Below are 21971 nucleotides of genomic sequence, written 5' to 3'. Positions count from 1 at the left end.
TTTATCCAAATTCAGTTCAAAATATTCTTTTAATGATTTTCTTGTTTTTTCCACTATTTCCTGATCATTGAATAGACTTTCATTCATCCTCCATCTTGTTTGCACTCTCTCTCCTTTAATTTCCAGATATATCGGGTTGTGGTCAGATAGTGTTCTTGGAAGAATTTCAACTTTGTTCACTATGGAATGGAAATATGTGTTAGGGAGCTCCAAACTGTGAAACAGGTCTGATGTAGGCTGCCCCTTCTTGTGGTAGGATGCTTCAGAGGGTAGTGGATATCCAGACACTCTGGGAGGAAATAGATTGTGTTACCTTTTTCTGGTCTGGGCTCAGACCTGGTTTTGAAACAGAATCAGCCTTTATTGCTCTGATATATAGCAATAGTAATATAAATAAATAAATAAATAAATTATTATTATATGTACCCCAGCCACTCTGGGTGGCTTCCAACAAAGATTAAAAATACATTAAAATTTCACACATTAAAAACTTCCCTAAACAGGGCTACCTTCAGATGTCTTATGAATGTCAGGTAGTTGTTTATCTCTTTGACATCTGATGGAAGGGCGTTCCACAGGGCGGGGGCCGCTACCGAGAAGGCCCTCGGCTTGGTTCCCTGTAGCTTTGCTTCTTGTAGTGAGGGAACCACCAGGAGGCCCTCAGGGCTGGACCTCAGTGTCCAGGCAGAACGTTGGGGTGGAGATGCTCCTTCAGGTATACTGGGCTGATGCCGTTTAGGGCTTTAAAGGTCAGCACCAACACTTTGAATTGTGCTTGGAAACATAGTGGGAGCCAATGTAGGTCTTTCAGGACCGATGAATGAACACTTTCAGTAGAGGGACAGGGGAGTGTAACCCTCTGCTCTTGATCTCTTTGTAACTTTCATTGCTGTTGATCATAGTCTCCTCCTGGAGAGTATTTGTGAATTGGTTGCACTGTGTGTTTTTTGAGGGGGGCGGGTTGTGTAGCAGGATACCACAATGCTATTTAATATCTATATAGAGCTGCTTGGAGCAATTAGAAGACTGGGGCATGATGTCATCAGTATGCTAATGGCACCCATTTCTATTTCTCTGTTACAGAAGAATTGGGAAGCCTTACTAAGCGAAGCCTTACCTCTCCTCGTGTCCTTAGTGCTATTTCTTTGCCTCTCCTATCTTTTAAAGCTCCTTTTTAATCAGATCTGTGAGTGCTTTGTGATACTCGCACACTGAATATAAACAGTCCAAGTTCTATTTGAAGAAAAGCTGAATCCTGTGACCTGGATAAATTATGCAAATGGAAAAATGAATAATTTACTTTGTAAAAATTACATAATGATGCAATATTGCTCAATTTTGGGTTTGCTTATCAAAGTGAGAGGAAAAGTAGGATTGTGGGTGCTAAAGCCCCATGCCCATTTCCTAGAAATCATTTTCAACTGCCCTTTCTGACTTCAGGGAACTCATTATGTATTACATACTCTTAAGCGCTAGAGTTGTATGTGTATGCAAAACAGATTCTCAAGAACTAAATTTTGTGCCCCAAACCATATTCTGTGTTCCCACATGCAGAAGCCCTTGCCTTGAGTAATTAGGTAAGTTGAAATTTATTTCTAGTAGCAATTGTTTACATTTCTGGGAAATTCTGAGCATTGACTCTGAGCCTGCTAACAATAAGTCTGCTTTAATGCTTCATGTTCCCTCTATATTACCCTGTCCTGAAATAGTTCTGTCACTAATACTGCAAAACACTCACTGAACACTAGTAAATGCCTGCATATACTTGTATAATGCCTTGTACTCCCTGATGCTCTTTGTTCCTCAGCAATCATAGCTGAAAGGTACCAGCTTTTCCAAGGTTTTTCATCTTCCCACTGTGCTAGGACTTAAATATTTGGTAACCAGTCAACTTGCTACAGGCACAGTGGATCATGGTGCCAGTCAGATGTCACCTGTGATTGTGAGGACTTGGTTGACTTAACATACCCGAGACAGGCTTTAGAGAAATACAGCTTTATGTTCAAATGTGTTTAGGGAATTATGCTTCTCACAGAGCGTGGGCCCCCTCTTCTGGCCAAAAGAAACTACTGCTAAAATACACCACTAGGGTATTTACATTTCTCTTTACTTCAGTTCCTTGATATTTTTAACAGTATGTAATATCCTATTTTCCATATTCAGTCTAGATCATAGGGGTGAGCTGATGGCCTAATGAAAACAACTCAAATAAATGCTCATCTAAATTCAATTAGCCTTTAAAGTGTTATCAAGTATCCAGGCTCTGGAGTTTAGGAACACTACTGAGCTCACTTTAATGCACTTTAATGTGAGATCCTAGTGACTAAACCCTTTAAAGTGGTATATCTACACAGATTATATATTGAATCTCCATTTAGAAACAAGGAATTACACTGCTTATAGCGGATAAGAAAATGTCTGTGTATAATTATTTGTTTTCTTTATTCAAAAGCAAGATATAATGTATATATAGGGATGGGAATGTTGCCAGAAATCCCAGAGATCTGATCCCAATCAATGTAAGCAGTACCAAGATAGAGGGACCCTTGAACTCTTTCAGTAAAAGGTGTTTAGTGCTTTTGTTGTTCAGGAATGTGGGGCTGTCCCCCATTCTTATTGTCTGCTTAGAATATGATGGTAGCAAGAAAAAAGTCCCATTCATACAAAGTCAGTCGAGAAGAAAATGTAAAACTACTGGAATTTCTGCTTCAGGTGACCGGAGTCAAATTTTAAATATTTATTAATAACTATAGGAGTTACAAGTGTAAGCCAAATTTAAGCAACTTTTTTTTTAAAGAATGAGAGTTCTTAAAGCTTATATGCTTTATTTTAAGAAAGTCTACTAAATGGGGAGGGGAAGGTTGCATACTTGGATTGCTCCCCTCACCCTCATAGTACTATTTTCTCTTATGAAATGTATACTGTGACTATACAGGATATGCAGGAGCTCCAAGTTAATGTTTGCATTTCCTGGCTTTTTGTTATTTCAGCAAAATGAACAATGCTGTATTGAAACCATTATGGACTTAGAAAAATTATTGTGCTGAATTAGATTTTCCTATTTTAGTAGGAAACTATATTATAAAAAATTTATGCTCTCAAATAGAAAAGGAGCAGAACTAAACACAAATGGAGCTCTTTGCCTTTCCATGAGTGTTTAAGCTCCCAGAACGGAATTGGGTCAGTAGCTCTGTGACCATGCTTAAAACTTTTGGCTCTGAACCTGTAGATGTAAGGAAATATCCTCTTTCTGCATGAACAGGATGCTATTCACCACTTCTCTTGTTGAATTAATTCATGAAAAAGACTTCGGCTTCAAATGAGCACTCACGCTAAATTGTTAGTCCTAATGTAATTTGCCTTTCATATCAATTTAAAAGCATTCAAAGCCATTTCTGTTAAATATATAGATATAACATTTCAAATGACTAAATTTAAATCAATTTTCTATTTCATTCCCTCAAAATAAAAAACCCCTCAGAAAATGTATAAATTTAACAATATAATTTAACAATGTAAATTTTAAATGTCCTGTGGTGGAATTTAAATACTTATGTCTTTGGGATCGTGTTAACAGACTCTGTTAATCTCTCTGGTAGTACATAGAGTAAATTGTAAAATATGCATTGTGCCAAACTGTCCTCGCTTAAAACGTATTGGAATTTGGAGGTTTCAAGTGAAATAGGGGGCAGTGTGAGTTTTCCAGAAGTTTTTCCTATGAAGCCCTAGGCTCGAGGGTGATCTTATTTAGCATGTTTAGGTTTCTTGTTTTTAGTAAAACAAAACTAAAAACCTTGACAAGCTTGCCTAATATTTATTTGTAATTGGCACCCATTCATTCTTAATGAACTTACAAAACAGAACAATTTCCACCCCATATCATTTACTGAAGGGGAAGAAAAATGTGAAAACAAACGTTTTAAAACTTGATTTCCATTTTCACCACTTAGTAAAACATTAAGTGTTGCAGTTTTAAGTAGATGTTTGCTTTAGGCTTTTATCTTTGATTTGGGATTTTAGACTTTCTCAAATAGAAGTAAGAATCATGTTTTGTAGCTTTGTTAAGGTGAGTTAAATATTATGTGTCTGTCTTGGAAGTTCGATCCTCAAAGGTCAAACTTTGTCAATTTTCTGATATGGAAATATAAAAGAATAAATTCCATCCTAATAAATAATTGTGACAATGGGAAATTCTAATAAATGGCTTTTCAAGCTTTGTTTCCCAGGTGCAGTTCAAGTACAGATTTTTACATTTTAGAAGTGGGGAATAGTTTGAATACCGTAAGTGGGACTTGTTGATCTTTGCTGCATCAAAATCTAGGCACCCCAGATGACACATACTGTATAATAAGAACCCTTTTGGCTCAGCTGAAAGACCCATCTAGTTCAGCATACTATTTTCATAGTAACCAACCAGATGCCTGTTGGAAGCCCTTAAGCAGGACGTGAGTGCACTAGCATTGTGGGGACATGGGATTGGTTGCTGCTGCGAGTTGGAGATTGTTATTGGTGGCTGCGGCAAGGGCTGGTGTTGATTGGTTGTCACTGTAGCAATTGGGCGGGCAATGTCCTGTCTTTTTTGGCAATGGGACAGAGGATAGGTTGTCTTGGTGACGCGTATGAGTGGCATTGTCGGTCTGGTGGTTGAGCAATTTTTTGCATTCCCCCCTAAGAAAACCTCAACAACTCTGCCCCCCAAAAGCTCAACAACTTTGGGGAATCTCCCCCCCCCCAATTTTCTTAATATTGAGTCCCCCAAAATAGGGGGCGTGTTATACACGGAAAAGTATGGTAATTCTGAAATTTCCTATTACAAAATACAGCAGGGGAAAACAAGACGAGTCACTTTCAAACATGCCCTAAAAAGTATTTTGTGATTGACAAGAAAAGACTTGCTGTTGAGTAGGAAAGCAGTATAAACTTATCAAAGAGATGTAATTTTGCCACAGTAATTCAGTGCTATGATTACTTTTGTGGTCTTGTATGTGTGTTATGTGAAACAACTTGCATGACTGAAGTAAATAAATATCCTGTTCATATTTTAAAATTTCACTAATGTCCCCCAAACGATAGTAGCATAGTTGATAAAAGGCCTGAGCATTAGGTTCTGAAGTCAAATTTCAGCTTAGCTGTGATTAGTCTCTCATTGGTGATATGGGGATAATGTTGACATACGTATTGCTAGAGCTGTTGCAAGCATTTCTGAGAAGACATATGAAATACCTGTGTGAAAAATATGTAGGAGTGTGCTATATACATGCTAATATAGAAGCTCATGTGTTGTAGCAAGAGCAGCTGTTGTTTATTGTAGAGGAATAATTGTACTTGGCATATTATAGATTGGCTTCTTTAAGGTACAGTGTCACTTTCAGATGTTGCCTTTTCTTAAGCTACCAAACATGTGTTTTCTTTTTTTAGAAGGGAATGAAGGTTCCTTATTGTGTCATTAGATACTGTGAATAAAAACCACTGCACCATTCCACATAACCACTAGATGTCACAAGTATTACAGGAGCCTGAGAGGTTACTAAGGGCCTGGTGGAAATTCAACATGTCACTGAACTTCACATATTTCACTGTTTCCACATGGTAGTTGCCAGAAGAATCTGATACAGTGTGATATAGAAGCAAGGTACAACTGGAATAATGAAATTTCAAAAAATGAGCCTTTTTAAAGGGCTGGTTCTAACAGTCCTATTGGGCATTGTAAATGCCTCAGGTGCACTTGATACTCCTTTTACGTTCCTGGCTTTTGCTTGTGTTTTTATGGAAAGATGGATTGAACTTCAATTTAAGAATATTCGGTAATCCCTCTCAGGACATACTATAACAGCTGGTATTTCTGTGTTGCAGCAAATCGATTCCATGCAGCAGACAGCAGTACTTATAGCTGGATTCTGACACAAAATTACAAAGCATTTTGAAACAAATTTAGCCAAAGCAAACATCACTGCAAAAATGTAACTTAATTTACAAGTTTTGAGGAAAAGAATCTTGTTTCATTCCAACAAAATATTAAGCTTCTAACTGGTAAAGATTTCACCAGGTCATTTATTTTCACTAATATATACATAGAGATTCTGAGGGGAATAACTTCATACCACACAACCCTTTAGAATAAGGGTTTTTGAAAGTTAATATCAAGGAATTTAACCACAATAAAGAAAAAATGAGGAATGGCATCCTCACTTGTTAATACTAAGTGATTTCTATATTTATTAAGGCTTTGGTCTTTAAACTTAAGTATCTGCAATCACAATTAGTATTTTGCAACCTAGGTGTTTATTAATATAGATAATGCACTTTTGCTGTGGAATAAAAGGTCCAAGAAATATACCTAAAAAACTAGTGGATGAACATATAAAGAATATTTTTAAAAGACCAGGTTGGCTTCAATAACTAGTTTGATTCTGCGATAGCTTTGTGACTCTCTAGGCCCAGATCTTAAAATTTTTATTTTCCAGCTTTGACTTGTGCATGTTACACTTGCACCAAGACAAACTGAATTGATGCTTTGCAAAACTTGTACAGTGTGTCCTTGGCCTGGCATCAAGTGCCTTAAAAAAAATAATGTGTGTAGATATTCTGCCTTCTTCTGTTTTAAGACTGAGTAAATGGAGTTGTGCCAGAACACAATAACCGCAATGCAGCACAGAGTTATACAGGCCCATAGATTTAGCCCCAAACAGCCCATTTATCTATTGAATATTAATAATCAAACTCTCTGCAAAAATATCCTGTGAAATGTTTGAACTTCTATCTTGGATATAACCCAGTTTTCTGTCTAACAGTTTTGTAGGCTGTCAAACAAGCCTGTTAAAGAGCTGAAGTTAATTACGTGAAAACAAACAAATAAATGGTGCTTTAGAATGAGCTTGAAATGAAGTTATTTCTTGCCAGTAGTAAATGATGGGTTTTAATTATACTTCTTTGATTACTTTTCAGTAATCTTTCAGCATGTGATCATTTGTATATTAAAACATGTTTGCCTCTAGTTACATTAATAGCAATGACAAAAATGACTTCATTAAAAACTTAAAATAAATGTTGTAGTTATCTTAAGCTATTATAGTGGACAAGAAAATATATTTGAATATATCAATGGAAAAAGCTAAAGTCCCTCTATGTTTATTACATTTTTTACAAGTTAAAATTAACTCTCTTTCCTTCATCCTCTCCACTTGAGGACACTGCTTGTTATGCCAGTCTTAATGCAGGGTGTGTTCATAATTGTGGCTTAATATTCAACATGATAATTCTGCAGAGAAGTGGTCATTCAGCATGTGGTAGAAGCACACAATAATCCTAATAACAAAAATTTCATTAAGTTAAAATTTTACAATTTCATATCTGCATTTCTGGAGTGGGTACTGTCACTGAAATACATTGGAATGGTTGAGATCCACACCAAAGGGATGACTGTTAGAATGGTTATAGATATTTGTATTAGTGGAAAGTACTCAAACTGTAAAAGAAACAAAACAAAAACAACCACACCGAAACATTTCTAATTGGCAAATGCTCAGTCTCCAGGTTTCTTTCGGAAATGGGTTTTTAGACAAATATTTTTTTCTTTAATAGACTATATTGGAAGTTGTTTTTGAAATGATGTGGAATTCGAAAAGCAGTTTTGTATGCAGGGGGTGAGGATGTCAGTTGTTCATAGTAAAATAAATAATCTGCCAGGTTAGCACAAGTCCCTTACATAATCCCAAGCAACTGTTTGGTTTGTGGCTGTAACTCACACATAGATTAGATTAAAGGAAACCATATCTGGATAGTACCTATTATTTTTAAGATCCTAAAATAACGTAGTATGAAGAAATAGTTTTCAAGTTGCTAAAGTAGGTTAGATATATGTTGGCAAATTACAGCAACATATAATTCTAATAATTATTATGTTTTTGTTCTTTCCAGGATTTCTTTGAAATTGCCTCACTCTCGTAGAAAACTCAGCTGCATGTAATTGAACTGAAACTTTCTACCTCCTTCTGGCTCCAGCACTGTTCTAGTGTGTGTCCTTGTTGCAGCTCACAGACTAAACCATGCCTGCTTTATCAACAGGATCTGGAGGTGACACAGGTAGATAAGCTCTGGGGTTGCTAATTTTCTGCAGTTTGTTAGATTTTACATTATGTGTAGATAGGAATTTATTGTCCTGCTCCATCTACAGCTGTACATAAAAAAATTGTGTGTGACTTGTACAGGCATCCCCCCACTTAGGTGTTTGTGCATGACTGCACATATGCACAGTGCTTTCCCATGCATCCTGCTTCCTGCTGGACCCAGAGATTCAATTCTACTTGTGGATATTTTTGGATACAGTATTTTTGGTATGGATTAAAGAGAGAGCAGCAGAGAGGGTGTTTAAGGGGTGTTTAGAGGGCACTCCCCACTTTATGCAATTTCTCTTATGCATGCAGGGGCCCGTAATGTAACTCCCACATAAGTGGGGAGTTGCCTCTACTATAATATAGTAGGGAATATACATTCAAATACACATGTTGAAGACAAATGCATGCTAGTGGACAACATCCATACTTGGATGTTATTTTAGATGCATATCCGAGCCACGCCTGTAATTCCCAATCCAAGAAGTGATATGCACAGGCAGAAGCAAACTCCAACCTGTGGGTCTCTTTTTCGGGGTTTGTATATGCTTTTAGGGGACAAACATAAGCTTTGTTGCAAATAAAAGAACCATGAATTGTATAACTATAGTAAAGGGAAATTGATGTGTAATAGTTTCAGATACCAATAATTGCAGCAGGTTTTATAATCAGGTTTTATTGTAGTTTTTTTAAATAACTGCATTCTACCTCCTTCACAAGGATATCAAGAATGTGTTTCAGTTATGACTTATGCTGAAATTTCTCTATAAGGTAGCAAACGAATGTACATATCCTTAGTTTTGATTCTGCTAGCACAGTACAATTTCTTTGTTGTTTAATTTTAGAAAAGCAAACTTTTGGACAAAACCTGAAGAATTTGCTTGATTCCTTGCTGTATTACCACTCTGTGGCAATTGAAACTGGAATCTTTGCTTTACCTTCCTGCAAATGCTGTTAGTAATTCAAAGTGTAGAGACTCCTAAAATGATAAGGACCTTCCTAAGGTCTTCTGAAATGAGTGTTAGAAATTGGATTTGTGCCTAACATTCTTAGACTGACTGCTTGAGAGCAGCTCATGGCAAAAAAGAATGAAAATAAAAAAGAAAGAAATACTTCTCTTGCACAGCTGACCAATAGAACAGAACTCCAGTTGGTATTCTTTTGAGGTAATATGATACTAGGCAAGAAGAGCCTTGTTAATTTGAATGAAGAAGGGTTGGCTATTCTTGAACTCCCTCACATTACTGTAATATTGCAAAGCAGCTGTTGGCATACAACTTAATTTACTTGGTTACTAATTGTTCATTACGTGCATAAACATATGTGATATTTTTGCATATATACAACCACTGAAATAGCAATGTGAGTGAACCTTTTTCAGGTACTTGATACTGATCTTTAATTGCATCGTACAGTAGCAAATGTCAGGATGCAGGTATCTTTGTCACTGAATATTTAGTTCCGTATAACAAAATGTTATCTGATCCTTTTACAGAACTGTGAAATATTTTTTTGCTGTGAAAAATGTAAGCCTGTTAGAAATATCAATGAACAGTAATGATTATTCTACTTTTGTCAAAGTGGAAAAATTAAAAACTGGTGTGTTCTATTTTATTAATACAGTAAAATTTTACAGTGTTATTCTGGGCTTAGGTGTATGTTCTTTAGTGTTTATTACCCCTTAGTTACAATAAAATATTGAAGTTGTAGCTTGGCATTATGGTTCAGAATTCTGATGTAGTAAATTACTTAACAAATGAAGGTAAATGGACATCCATTTGTCCTAATATTGATTTTAAAAATATCTCTGACAAGATTAGTTCTTTCTTGTAATATGTAAGAGTGATGGAACGCAGTGACCATATTTTTTATCATTTAGTCCTACTTTATAGCTTCCACAGACTTGTTCTAATAATGAAGCTATGAAGGATATGACAAGAATGGTGATATTAAATTTCTCTAGACTAACAGTAAATTTTTCCACTCTGATGTCAAGAATGTTGAGCATCTGGACTCTGAGAGTGAGTAGTTTACCACGTGAGCACTTTCCCCAATTTCTTAGCCATTTATTCTTCTCCTAGGAACTAGCTGTCTTATGTAGAAAATAATAGTAACGGAAACTGCTCTCTAGAATTGGAAAAAGTTGTGTGCTGTTCATTTTCCATTATTTGTAAGAATTATTTTATTACATTTTTCAGGTCTTTAAAAAATAAAATCACTGTTATGACAATGTATCCATGTATTCAGTAAGATTAATAAAGTTTAGGAAAGCAGTACCACGGATGTACTGTAGACACTGTTTACAAGTCCGTGCTACAATAACTGTTGCTAGATTTTTATCCTCACGGGCCTGCTTTAAGGCAGTTTACCTTGTGAAACTACTGTACTTTCATGAACAACCTATAGTTTTGGAATAATTCATTCCATCCACCTCTCAGTAGTCTTCCAAAGACTTTTGGATCAGGCATTGTTAGGAATGTTGGATTGATCTAAATATCAGTCCCAGATAAAATAGGCTTTCATTCATGGAAAAACTATGTAATAGGTTTTGAACTTGTAATTCTGTTAACGGAGCTTCATGAACAAAGTGCTGTATAAATCGAAACCTGGATTAAAAATGCATACCACTACCCTGCTCTTCAATCAGATGGCCAGGTGTTTCAAATAAGCAGTCGCTATATATAAACATATACTGTATACATAATAAACTTTGAACAAGTAAGATGAAACTTCGCCCTTGTATAATTGAACTACAAGTGTAATAGCTGGGAAATCCTCTTCCATACCCCATTTCCAACTAGCGTTTTCAAAGATTTTCATCAGGCTGGGAAACAAGGGAGATGCAGCTCAACTTAAGTGCAAGTGAAGTTGGGTGTAATAATATTATTATTATTTCTTTCTTAATCTTCACTATTTTTAAAACTCAGGTGTTAAAAGCCAGGGTAAATAGCTGCATCTTCAGCATGTGATGGAAATTACATAATGAAGGTGCTAGATGCACCTCTGTGGGAGGGAATTCCACAATTTACAGGCTCCCACAGAGATTGCTCTCCAGAACAACCCCCTTGAACTTTGGAGGGCAGTCAAACCACCAAGAGGGCCTCCTCTACTTCTCTTAACACTTCAGAGGGTCTTGGAGAAGGTGGTCGCCTTTCCGATATTTGGTGCCTGAACAAAGCACTTAGTTTTCCTCATGTATTAGAAATTGGAAGTTCAGTTTGAAGACCAAGATAATGTTAATATATGTGAAAGTTTATCATTTTGAATCTAAAATAGTACTAGTCTAGTATGAACCGATATTGCAGAATGATGGCCAGTTATATAAGTTGTAAAATGTTCAAGGGCTTTATTTTTACATTTGCGTGCTCGCACACACGCACACACACACACAAAATGTTCAATAAGTTCAATAGTAGCAATGAATGGATGCCAATTGAAAATGCAATATTAGGCAGGACTGGCAGTTTCAAAGTTTTGAGCTTTGTTTACTAAATACAGGTAAAATGTGCTGAATTAGAGCAATCTCATCAATTTTCTGATACAAATTGTGCTATGAAAATTAGCCTAATCTGCAGAGGGAAATTTTCAGTGTAAACTGAAAATTTTCTGTTACACATTACACTAATTTACCAACGCAAAATTCTGAAAAACTCACATCAGTGATGAGGCAAAATTTTGGGGGAGGTATAAGCCTTCCATTTCCCCTCACCCACCCTATAAATTATTATTATTATGATTATGATTATTATGATTATAGGAGGCTGTAGCATCATTCCCTCTGTAGAGCTCAGTTTCTATGAAGACAAAAAAATGTAAAGAAGTTTTCTAAATGCTGGAAGAGGTGAGTGGCTAGTAACTAGTGATGTTATGAGCCTTTAATGAAGGATAATATTCCAGCCATACAGATGGATGTGCTAGTTGGGTGGGGGATGTATGTGTAAGAGCAGAAATGTATTTAGGTAGCTACAACAAATAGTTTATGTATTTTGACTGCTTGCTAATCTTCACTAGTTCCACCTAGTTTCTGCCCCCCATGCCACCTTCCATGTCCTGAAAGGTCCTCCAATCTTCATTCTTTTTTGGGGGGGATGGGGGGGAGGTAGAATCAGTGAAAATCATATTCCTGTCCTCACATTAACAAAGGCATTCAATAGATCATCATTTCTTCAGAGAACTGTGTAATTCCTTTTTGAGAACATCTGTAATAACAAACAAGCTTCCCTGGTCATTTTGTGCAATGTTCAGCTGCAGCATGGTGTTTGGGTGACTTCTAGAATGCATTTTTCAGTCATGGAGGGCAGCAGTGATGTCCAACAGGCCTAGCCTATGCACTTTCTGTGTTAACTATGTACGTTAGAACATGCCCCAATATTTTCAAAACACAGTGGTTTCAGAGGAGATAAGGCAATGGGTAAAACATGTCTGAAAGTTCAAAAACCGCTCCTGTAGCTATTTCAGTCTGCTTTTGAGCTGTAGCGGTCCACATGGTGGGGTGATGCCAGTGCTGCTGTAGCTTATATGAATGGAGCAGCACAGGTGTGAACTCTTCTGGTGTATCTGTGCAGCCCTTACCTTCTATAGTTCTACCCTGTTAAGTTAAGCTGCAGCAACACTGGTTTGGGGAAGGCCACTCTAGGCTTCACCATACCAGCTGCATGTGCAAAGCTGTTGAAAACTTGCCACCATCTTGCCTTAAGTGACCACAGAAAATCTCTTCACTTTCTCTCTTAACTCTACTAATCTTTTGTGATGAAGGCTCTGGATCATATGAAGTATAAAAACAAATCAGTGAGAAATGGAAATGGGACTATCCAACAGTATTGTTATAAATAAATGGTTATAATTTTCTACTTACTGTAGAATCCCAAATTGTTGGTTTTTAGAAGTGTTGGGCTAATTTTTCATTCACTTTCTATTCCTGTTTCAACAGCATAATTTCTCTCTAACAGTCTCTTTTTGATAAAGTTTTTAATATTTACATTGAATCTCTTATTTAAAAACGGGATGGAAAGAGATCTGGACAGCACTCCTTAAAACTATGTATCATATTCATGTTGATAAATGTTCAGATAGCCTCTACTGTATATACCGGTAAATCTTATAAACTAGATGCTTTGCTTCTATGAATCCAACTACTGAACCAAGCCTTTAACTTGTGATCTCTCTGTGTGAGTACAGCCCCTGATACAAGGTGTTGTTTCGTGTAAGTTCAGTGCTTTTTATAGCCCTGTACAAGGAAAAATTGTAGTGATTTTAGTGTTACCCTGTTTTTATGCTTAAGAAATACTATAAATGAGAGTAGGTATAAAATAAAGCAAGATTTGAAATATGAACATTGCCTCCCAAAAGCCCATAGAAAATGATGTCTGGAAAGAATGTTTTTTTCCAGCATACTTTAAGTAATGCCAGGAAAGAGGGGAAAACATTAAATCAGTCCCCCAAGGTGCTGTATTTAATTTTAGAAGAGGCATCTGATGCCTCCAAAGATCGTGCAGTAGCAGTCACTTAAAATATGAGAACTAAGGATATAATCATCACATTGATAGATTACTAAGTAGCTTGACAGAATATGCTTGAATGGAAATTATTTTGGAAAGCTGTTCTTGTGATGCAACAGCCCTTGGTCTGATCATAAACATTTTTACTCAGAAAAGTTCAGTGAAGCTTACTTCCTAGGAAGTCTAGTCAGGATTGCAGCAGTAGAATAAAAATAATAGTAACTATGGTGGGTTAGCCAGGAGGTTATTAGTGTTTGCAAAGACTATGGCAGGGAGAGACTTGTGTCGTCTTAACCCCCCCCCCCCAAAAAATAATCCCACTGGAAAAGCTAAACATATGCTATGGATTGATACCTGATCATGTAAGGTTACCTCCTCTGGGAAGGCTGCTGCAAGTCATGTCGCTATGTTTCTTGGACAGCAGCATGATGGATGGTTTTATGCTGTATGCTACTGTGAAAACACTGTGCTACTGTCTGCCCCTGGGAAATTGCTCTGAGATGTGCCACAAATAACTGGGAGCAGCCATTGCTTTAATCCCCGTGGAGAAGCCTGGATAAATCCTATGCATGCACTCTCTCTTTAACAAAATATAACTTAATCGTACAAGGATTTTGCTCAAAGAATTGACTGCTGAATAGCTAGCAATGAAGTATTCATTTTCTGTGCATCTATTACACCCAAGATCTTAAAAAAGCAATGTATTGGTGAGAAGTATTTAGAGAAACCACAAACTCTTTTTAATGGACCACCCTATCCATTTTCTGTTCTTATAAGGATGTTTTTCCTATTCATGACTCATTTCACTCTAACATCAAGGGAAATGGAATAACGATTAAGCAAAGGAATGCATGTGTTTCTGGGTTTTGTCCCTTTCCAAAAAGCTTTATGAATTCTTGGTACAGTGTTAAGTAAATATATTGCTATAGAAGCTTTAGCAACTGTTAATAAAGTAAAAAGTACCCTGTTAGTAACTTCTTTTTAAACCAAACTTCTGTTTCTGGTTCGTTAATGTTTTGCTGGCTACTTCCAATCCCACTACTTGCTTAATATAAAATGGTGTAGGCTGCAAGGTACACAGGAGGGTTAAGTGAAATTAATGAGATCACCCTTAGCTTTCACTTTGTGTTTTATTTTCACTTTATAGGTTTGTATGAGCTGCTGGCTTCATTGCCAGCCCAGCTGCAGCCACATGTGGACAGCCAGGAAGACCTGACCTTCCTCTGGGATATGTTTGGTGAAAAAAGCCTTCATTCACTGGTAAAGGTAAACCACACTTAAATGTTCATTCTTTTGGAGAAGCGCTTATGGAAAAACATTTTGAGCAGCCTCTAGTAAACCAGGAATCAAACTGTTTCTTTGTGAAAACAAAACAGCCTTGTTTCAACTCAGTGCTTCTGTGAGGGGTGGAAGTTGTTAAAAGGATTCTACCCAAAATACAGAGATGATTTCATTTAATAGTGATGTTTTGGCAGTATACACTAATGTAACAAACATATGATGTTTGCCCTTGTTTAGAATGAGGTAGCACGAAATAGTAGCAGGAAATCTGAGACTCCTTCATGGTCAACATTCAAGGCCTGGAGTTTAGCTTAAACAAACAAATGTTCACAGCAAAAATTAGACGGGATATATTTTTGAGGTAAAAGATGGCAACAGTTCAGTAGCCACATTAATTTAAAATAATTTCCTTTAACAAAGTCAACTGAAATTCTAGTAAGACTCTTTAATTGGCTTGCATCCATTGAAAATTGTGTTCAGCATATAAATATATTCAAGTAGATCATGATAAAATAAACTTGGTGGAGTAATTCATGGATGTGTCCAGAGAAAAATGGTAAATATTCATGTATATAGTACTTTCTAATTTACAAAATACTTTACAGTTTTAATGTCCAAAATTGCAATCATGCCACTAGTATTACAATTTCACAGAGAGCTAACATTAAAAGCCACTTGCAAAAGGCAAGTCCTATAATTTGAACTTGTAATACATTGTTGGCTGGGCCTCTGGGTAGGAGAGGAGAGACTGTATGGGAAAGTGGGAAGTACACTGGCTTCCCATTCCAGGAATAAAAGGTTCCTTTCCCAGAGGAAAGGAAAAGGCTTTTATTGAACACTGTTGCAGTCGCTTAACACATTTATGGCTGCATTCCCACCAAAAGAAATGTACCCATAATCATTTGCAACATCACAAAAATAGGGTGTACTTGGCTTCTGAATCACCACTCAGGTTTTTAGCCTTTGGGTTATTTTACATACGTAGCTGCTTCTCCAAGTTATGGAGATGTCTGTGAGCATTTCCCTCCAACTTCTCCTGGTGACTCAACCCTATTTTCATCACTTAGAGTGGGGGGTAGCCAACATAGAGCTTTCCAGGTATTGTTGGACTCCAACTTCTATATCCCCTGCTCAGCATGGCCAATAGTCAAGGGTAATGAGAGCTGTAATATCAAGGGGGCACCAGGCTGGCTATCCCTGACCTAAGGCTAGACTGGAAATGGGGAACTTGTGGCCCTCAGTATGTTAGAATATAATTACATTTGGAGGGCCACAGAATCTCCCAACTAGACAGATATAATACAAGATATAATACGTAGATACGTAGATAGCATATGAGGCTTACCTGGAAGATAATTGAAAACCTTAGCTTATACAAACTTTGATGGTTGCTTGCTTTGATTGGAGCATCATGCTGAGAGTCCACGGATTTGTCAAATCCTTTTAAAAATCCTCCTTTGCACCAAACTAGTTGACATAAAATGACTAGTTGCAAATTTAAGATTTGGGGGAATGGTTTCTGTCAGGACCACAGGAAAGGATGAGAGATTAAACTCCCTGCTCACTGCCTCCTGTGATCCCAATAATATCAGACATCTTCCCATGGCTGCTTTTTACATTTAAAACAGGTACATTAAATGCAAAGGTGTAGTTAGCATCTTTGTATTTGCATATCTAATCCTAGGATATAACCCAATGACTGTTGAGAAAATAGAAAATCCTGAACAGCCAAAATGGTGTGTTTTCTTTCAACCAGTGTTATTTTGTTGTTGTTTAGTCGTTCAGTCATGTCCGACTCTTCGTGACCCCATTGACCAGAGCACGCCAGGCACGCCTATCATTCACTGCCTCCCGCAGTTTGGCCAAACTCATGTTAGTAGCTTCGAGAACACCGTCCAACCATCTCATCTTCTGTCGTCCCCTTCACCTTGTGCCCTCAATCTTTCCCAACATCAGGGAATCTTTCCCAACATGGGAAAATTGTTCCAATCTCTTGATAATTTTGGCTGCCCTTTTCTAGCTCTTTCATTATTCTTTTTGAGATGAAGCAATCGGAATTACAGATAGCATTCCAGATAGAGCCATTATGGCTTCAGTTGCTTTCCTAGTTACTTCTGGCATAAAACTAGATTATTATTTTTTATAAATAAAAATCCTACAGTTAAAGTTATCTACTGTGATGACAGGATCTCTGTCCTGGTTAGTCACTGCTAGTTCTTCCATCATTTTATATGTGAAGTTGGGATTTATTTATTGCTCCAATATGCAACTTATACATTGGGTAACAAATTAGTAAGTAAGGTTAAGTCACCTAATTTTTAGACATCTGGTTGGGGATGTTCACAGTCTGTTTGGGATTTCACCACCTTACATAATTGGGTGTTATCCTCAAATTTGGCCATCTTGCTGCTCTCTCTGTTTTGAAGTCCATATAACAAATAACTGAATAACTTACAACATTTTATTAATAAACATCTGACAGGACCACCAGCATTTTCTCTTTTATCTGGTATTTATCATTTTTCTATCCTAACATAACATAAAATAAAATGTAACAACAGCTAAAGCTGGCCACTTTGAGTGATAAAGAAAAGTAGGAGAGAATATTTGTATTAATTAGCAAGAAAATATCAGTCTAAAGTGATTTTATAACATATGTTTGGCCAGTAGGACTATGCAAATCAGAGGGACGTGTGACATACTTTCTGGTGATTCCCCGGAATCCATCAGTGGCAGAAATGTTAAAAATCTAGAAAAATATTTTTGGATCAGCTGTAGCTTTAGCCAACTCCCAAGTTGCTGCTGGGAGAGTTCCAAAGAGAAGCAGCAATTCAGCCAAAAAGAAATAGGAATGGAGAATGCTTCATCCTTTAAGGAGAATTTCCCCCCCAAAAGGGTAATATGCACATTTTTCAATAGACAGCTACTGATAATATAGAAATCCCAGTTCTTTGATAATGGCTCATTTTTCTTCTCTTAGATATTGTAAACATGGGTTCATCTGAAGGCTAAGAAAAGTCCAACCTTTTTATCATTAATACTTGACAGTTAATATGGGCATTGAAAAACTTACTTCTGTGATTCCTTTGAGAACAAAAAGATAAAAGATGACTTTTAAAAAAGAAGTTTATTTATTTTGTTCTTGGATGGGGCTGCCAGTGGTTTCCCATTCAAGGGATGGATCAGATTAATGCTTGCTTGGCTTCTTCAGTGCTGCAGCATCAAGCATTTCTGTGACCTCCAATTTGAATAGAACACTTCCTACTTCCAAAGATATAAATTCATTTGCTTTCTGGTTGCTGCCTTCAAAGAATGAGATTGTAACCCTGGAAAGATACTTATACAGTCGTACCTTGATGGACGACCACCTTGCTGAATGCCGCAAACCTGGAAGTGAGTGTTCTGGTTTGCGAACATTCTTTGGAACCCGAATGTCCAATGCGGCTTCTGATTGGCTGCAGGAGCTTCCTGTAGCCAATCAGAAGCCGCACCTGTTGGAAATGGGGGATTAAAAGCCAGCTGGCTCGGCCCCAGCTGGAGCGTATCTTCTCTCAGCCTTGCCGCTGTGGAGATCCATCAGTCATTCTCCCCGATTGCGTCTGTGACTCAAGCTGCGGAGCATACTTGAGCACACATTACTCATCAGTGTAAACCGCACAACAGATGAGGCTTGAGGCGTGGACTCGATACTAAGCTACGCATTTATTATACATAAATCAGGACAAATAAACATGGCTTCTCTCCTTGCCGTCTTCTCGGAGAGAGAAAAGCAAAAGCAATACAGAGTGGAAGTTCCACTCACGCCTGCAATCTGTGCTGGAATGTAAACAGACATGTGACATGTAACAATCCACATATCTGCAGCAAAAGGTGGAATGGAATTCCCAACAGCACCTTGGTTTCCGAACGTTTTGGAAGTCAAATGGACTTCCGGAACAGATGCCATTCGGCTTCCAAGGTACGACTGTATCAGGGAGTGAAACTGCAGCTGATGTTATGCATGGGCATAACAAAATACAGGGAAGTACAAGGACAGTTTATTTATTCATTTATGACATGTATAACTTTAGCCAAAAAAGGCTGTTAGAATAGCTTGTGTATCTTTACATATCTATATCTAGTGCACCACACCATCTTTAAGATACAACCTCTTCACTTGGTCTATGTTTTGAGTTATAAGTATGTGGTTCTCATGTTTATGTTCTCTTAATTTATAGCTAACATTCTTGTTAACAAAATTTTCTTAACCGCAATATTTTAAAATAGCTACTACTTTGTGGAACATGTTTGCTGTGCAGATGGCACAATGTCATTAGAAGTTATCTTCAAACAGAAATCTAATGCAGCTGCCAATTATGGCATGAAGCTGCAATCCTGTACCTAGTTTTCTGGGAATAAGTAACATTCATATCCATGGAACTTACATTTGAGTCAACTGTTGATATGTTTGCACTGTACGTGTGGTGTCTGTTCTCTGTTTTAACATCTAACAAGGGCTGAAGAACAGGAAATTGTAAAATCTGTGTGGTGGAATTCTGTATTTTACATGCACATGTTTTTTAATTGTTGTGTTTTACACACACATCCCTTTCTGAATGTGATGCAAGAGGCATACCACCTTTTATATGGCTTTATATTCTTTGAGGAGTTGGCTATGTCTGCCATTAGTGTGTGCCAAATTGCCATTTTAGGGGGGGGGGAATCATCCTGTTTCAAATAGGAATGTTTAAGCACAAAGTTGCTGGATTGAAAATTATACAAAAAATGTGCATTGTTTTTGAAAAGTGAGATACTAGTTAAAATAATTGTAACTACTTTTAAGCTGTGGTAAACTTCTAAACACACACACACACACACAGAGAGAGAGAGAGAGAGAGAATTTTCAACACATTTTTAGCATTTGGATTGTTTAATTAATTTGGATTCATGTTTATAGTATTGCACCCTTGTTCTCCAGTTATGGCCACTTTACAAAACCAGTAGCTTTTGTTTTCACAGATAAAGGACATTGCAGACAAGTATATATCACCTCCTCCTCTCTCACACACATAATTCATTACAGCCATGGTTCACATTTGCTCCTCATCTTCTGATGATTGCTGCTAAATACCAAACATAAATAGCATTGCGATGTGAAGCCAATTGTAGTTTTTCATTGAAATGGAGATTGTAGAAGTAATCTGCTGTAAAAAGGTAAAGGACGCCGACAGTTAAGTCCAGTCGCGGATGACTCTGGGGTTGTGGCGCTCATCTCGCTTTACTGGCTGAGGGAACCGACTTTTGTCTGCAGACAGTTTTTCTGGATCATGTGGACAGCATGACTAAGCCGCTTCTGGCGAAACCAGAGCAGCGCACGGAAACACCGTTTACCTTCCCGCCGGAGCAGTACCTATTTATCTACTTGCACTTTGATGTGCTTTCAAACTGCTAGGTGGACAGGAGCTGGGACCGAGCAACGGTAGCTCACCCCGTCGTGGGGATTCGAACTGCCGACCTTCTGATCTGCAAGCCCTAGGTTCAGTGGTTTAGACCACAGCGCCACCCTCGTCCCTTTATCTGCTGTAGCCTAGAATAAAGGATAACATAATGGGTGTGCTTCAGGCTGCTGTTGAAAGCACCTTTGTGTGCAAGTTTCAAGGTTAAAAAGTCAAATAGAATTCATTTCTAGCTTTGATGCTATGTCAATAATAGTGTGTATGGAAGGAATCAGTGTACTTCAAGAAGGAAGAAGTCTTCAAGCAAATTCATTTTTAAAAACTAAAAACAACAACAATAGAATATGGTTTTACTAAAGATCTCTTGAGGGACCTCGGGCTTTAAAGGAGACAAGGTTTAGTAATATTCTGTGTACAGTGCATGTATAAAAATAGGTTTATTGCTAAAGCGTCATGTTCTCATCTCAAATGGAAGAGATTAATTCAGCTTTCGAAATGTCCTGAAGAGTGTACAAGTTCTAAGAAACTTGAGCTTGAAGTGCACAACAAAACCTCATCCAATTTTGGACATTCTTTCTGCAGTAGCTGAGCAGGGAGTTTGGCTCAAAAAGGGGCAGGGAAATTTATCTTGGAGGAAGGGTGACTTGTTTGGCTTTAAAGTGAATTTCCTCTACCCACTAAGGGGACCTCTTCCTATAAGCAAAGTCATCAAAACCTTTCCTTACTTACTGAACAAAAAAGTACACTTGAATGAAGTCTCTGAAATTTCAAATAATAGTTGCTTTGTTGTGTTGTGTGAGGAACAAAGAAGTCAAAGTATAAAGTTGCTTTCAGAAATATCAACTTTAAAAAAGGAAAGGAAAAGAAACTGTGTGAGGAGTAAGGGGGGTTTATAGCTCATATTTAAACTATTCTGTTCAAATGGGCAAAAGTAGAATGCCTTTCTTCATTATAGTACTTTCCTATTACCGGTAATTTGTGGGTGGTGCTGTGGTCTAAACCACTGAGCCTAGGGCTTGCCGATCAGAAGGTTGGCGGTTTGAATCCCTGCAATGGGGTGAGCTCCCATTGTTCGGTCCCAGCTCCTGCCCACCTAGCCGTTCGAAAGCATGTCAAAGTGTAAGTAGATAAATAGGTACCGCTCCGGCAGGAAGGTAAATGGCATTTCCATGCGCTGCTCTGGTTCGCCAGAAGCGGCTCAGTCATGCTGGCCATATGACCCGGAAGCTGTTCGCCGGCTTCCTCAGCCAGTAAAGCGAGATGAGCGTCGCAACCCCAGAGTCGTCCACGACTGGACCTAATGGTCAGGGGTCCCTTTACCTTTAAGTTTTAATTATGGTACAGTCTGGTGAAGATTTGGAGGGAGTAGTGGGGAAGGGATTTGGTGATGCTATGCCTCCTCACAGATCCTTAAACCAGTCTGCAAATTTTGACTTGCTAAATTACCAGGGATTATTTATGACCCCTCCTTTTCTCCAAGACCTGTGGCTTGATGTCTCCTACAAGTGGAGAGTTATTTTTTTCTGTCTTAAAGAGGGTTTTTTGTAGATTGCAATACAGTGCAAGGAGTTCCATCACCTGTCTGTCAGATTTCAAGAATACAACAAGAACAAGGATATACTGATCCATATCAGCAATGTATCTAC

General features: G+C 37.7%; 1 protein-coding gene across 5 annotated transcripts in view; it reads left to right on the top strand.

Moving 5' to 3' along the window:
- MPP7 (membrane palmitoylated protein 7) overlaps positions 1–21971 on the top strand; it is an 86659-nt gene that overhangs the window by 21029 nt on the left and 43659 nt on the right. For 3 of the 5 annotated variants that reach the window (XM_033166062.1, XM_033166064.1, XM_033166060.1), the window contains exons 2-3: positions 7918–8082; positions 14757–14875. In XM_033166062.1, coding sequence (XP_033021953.1) covers positions 8046–8082; positions 14757–14875 — 156 coding nt within the window. In that variant the 5' untranslated portion in view covers positions 7918–8045. Of the gene's footprint in view, positions 1–7917; positions 8083–9257; positions 9278–14756; positions 14876–21971 lie in introns of those variants that run through there. The other 2 variants (XM_033166063.1, XM_033166065.1) reach the window with 2 other exon arrangements.

This window comes from Lacerta agilis, chromosome 12 (genome assembly GCF_009819535.1).
Source record: "Lacerta agilis isolate rLacAgi1 chromosome 12, rLacAgi1.pri, whole genome shotgun sequence".
NCBI lineage: Eukaryota > Metazoa > Chordata > Lepidosauria > Squamata > Lacertidae > Lacerta > Lacerta agilis.
Note: the sequence above shows the minus strand (reverse complement) of the source record. Positions and strands in the feature narration are given on the sequence as shown.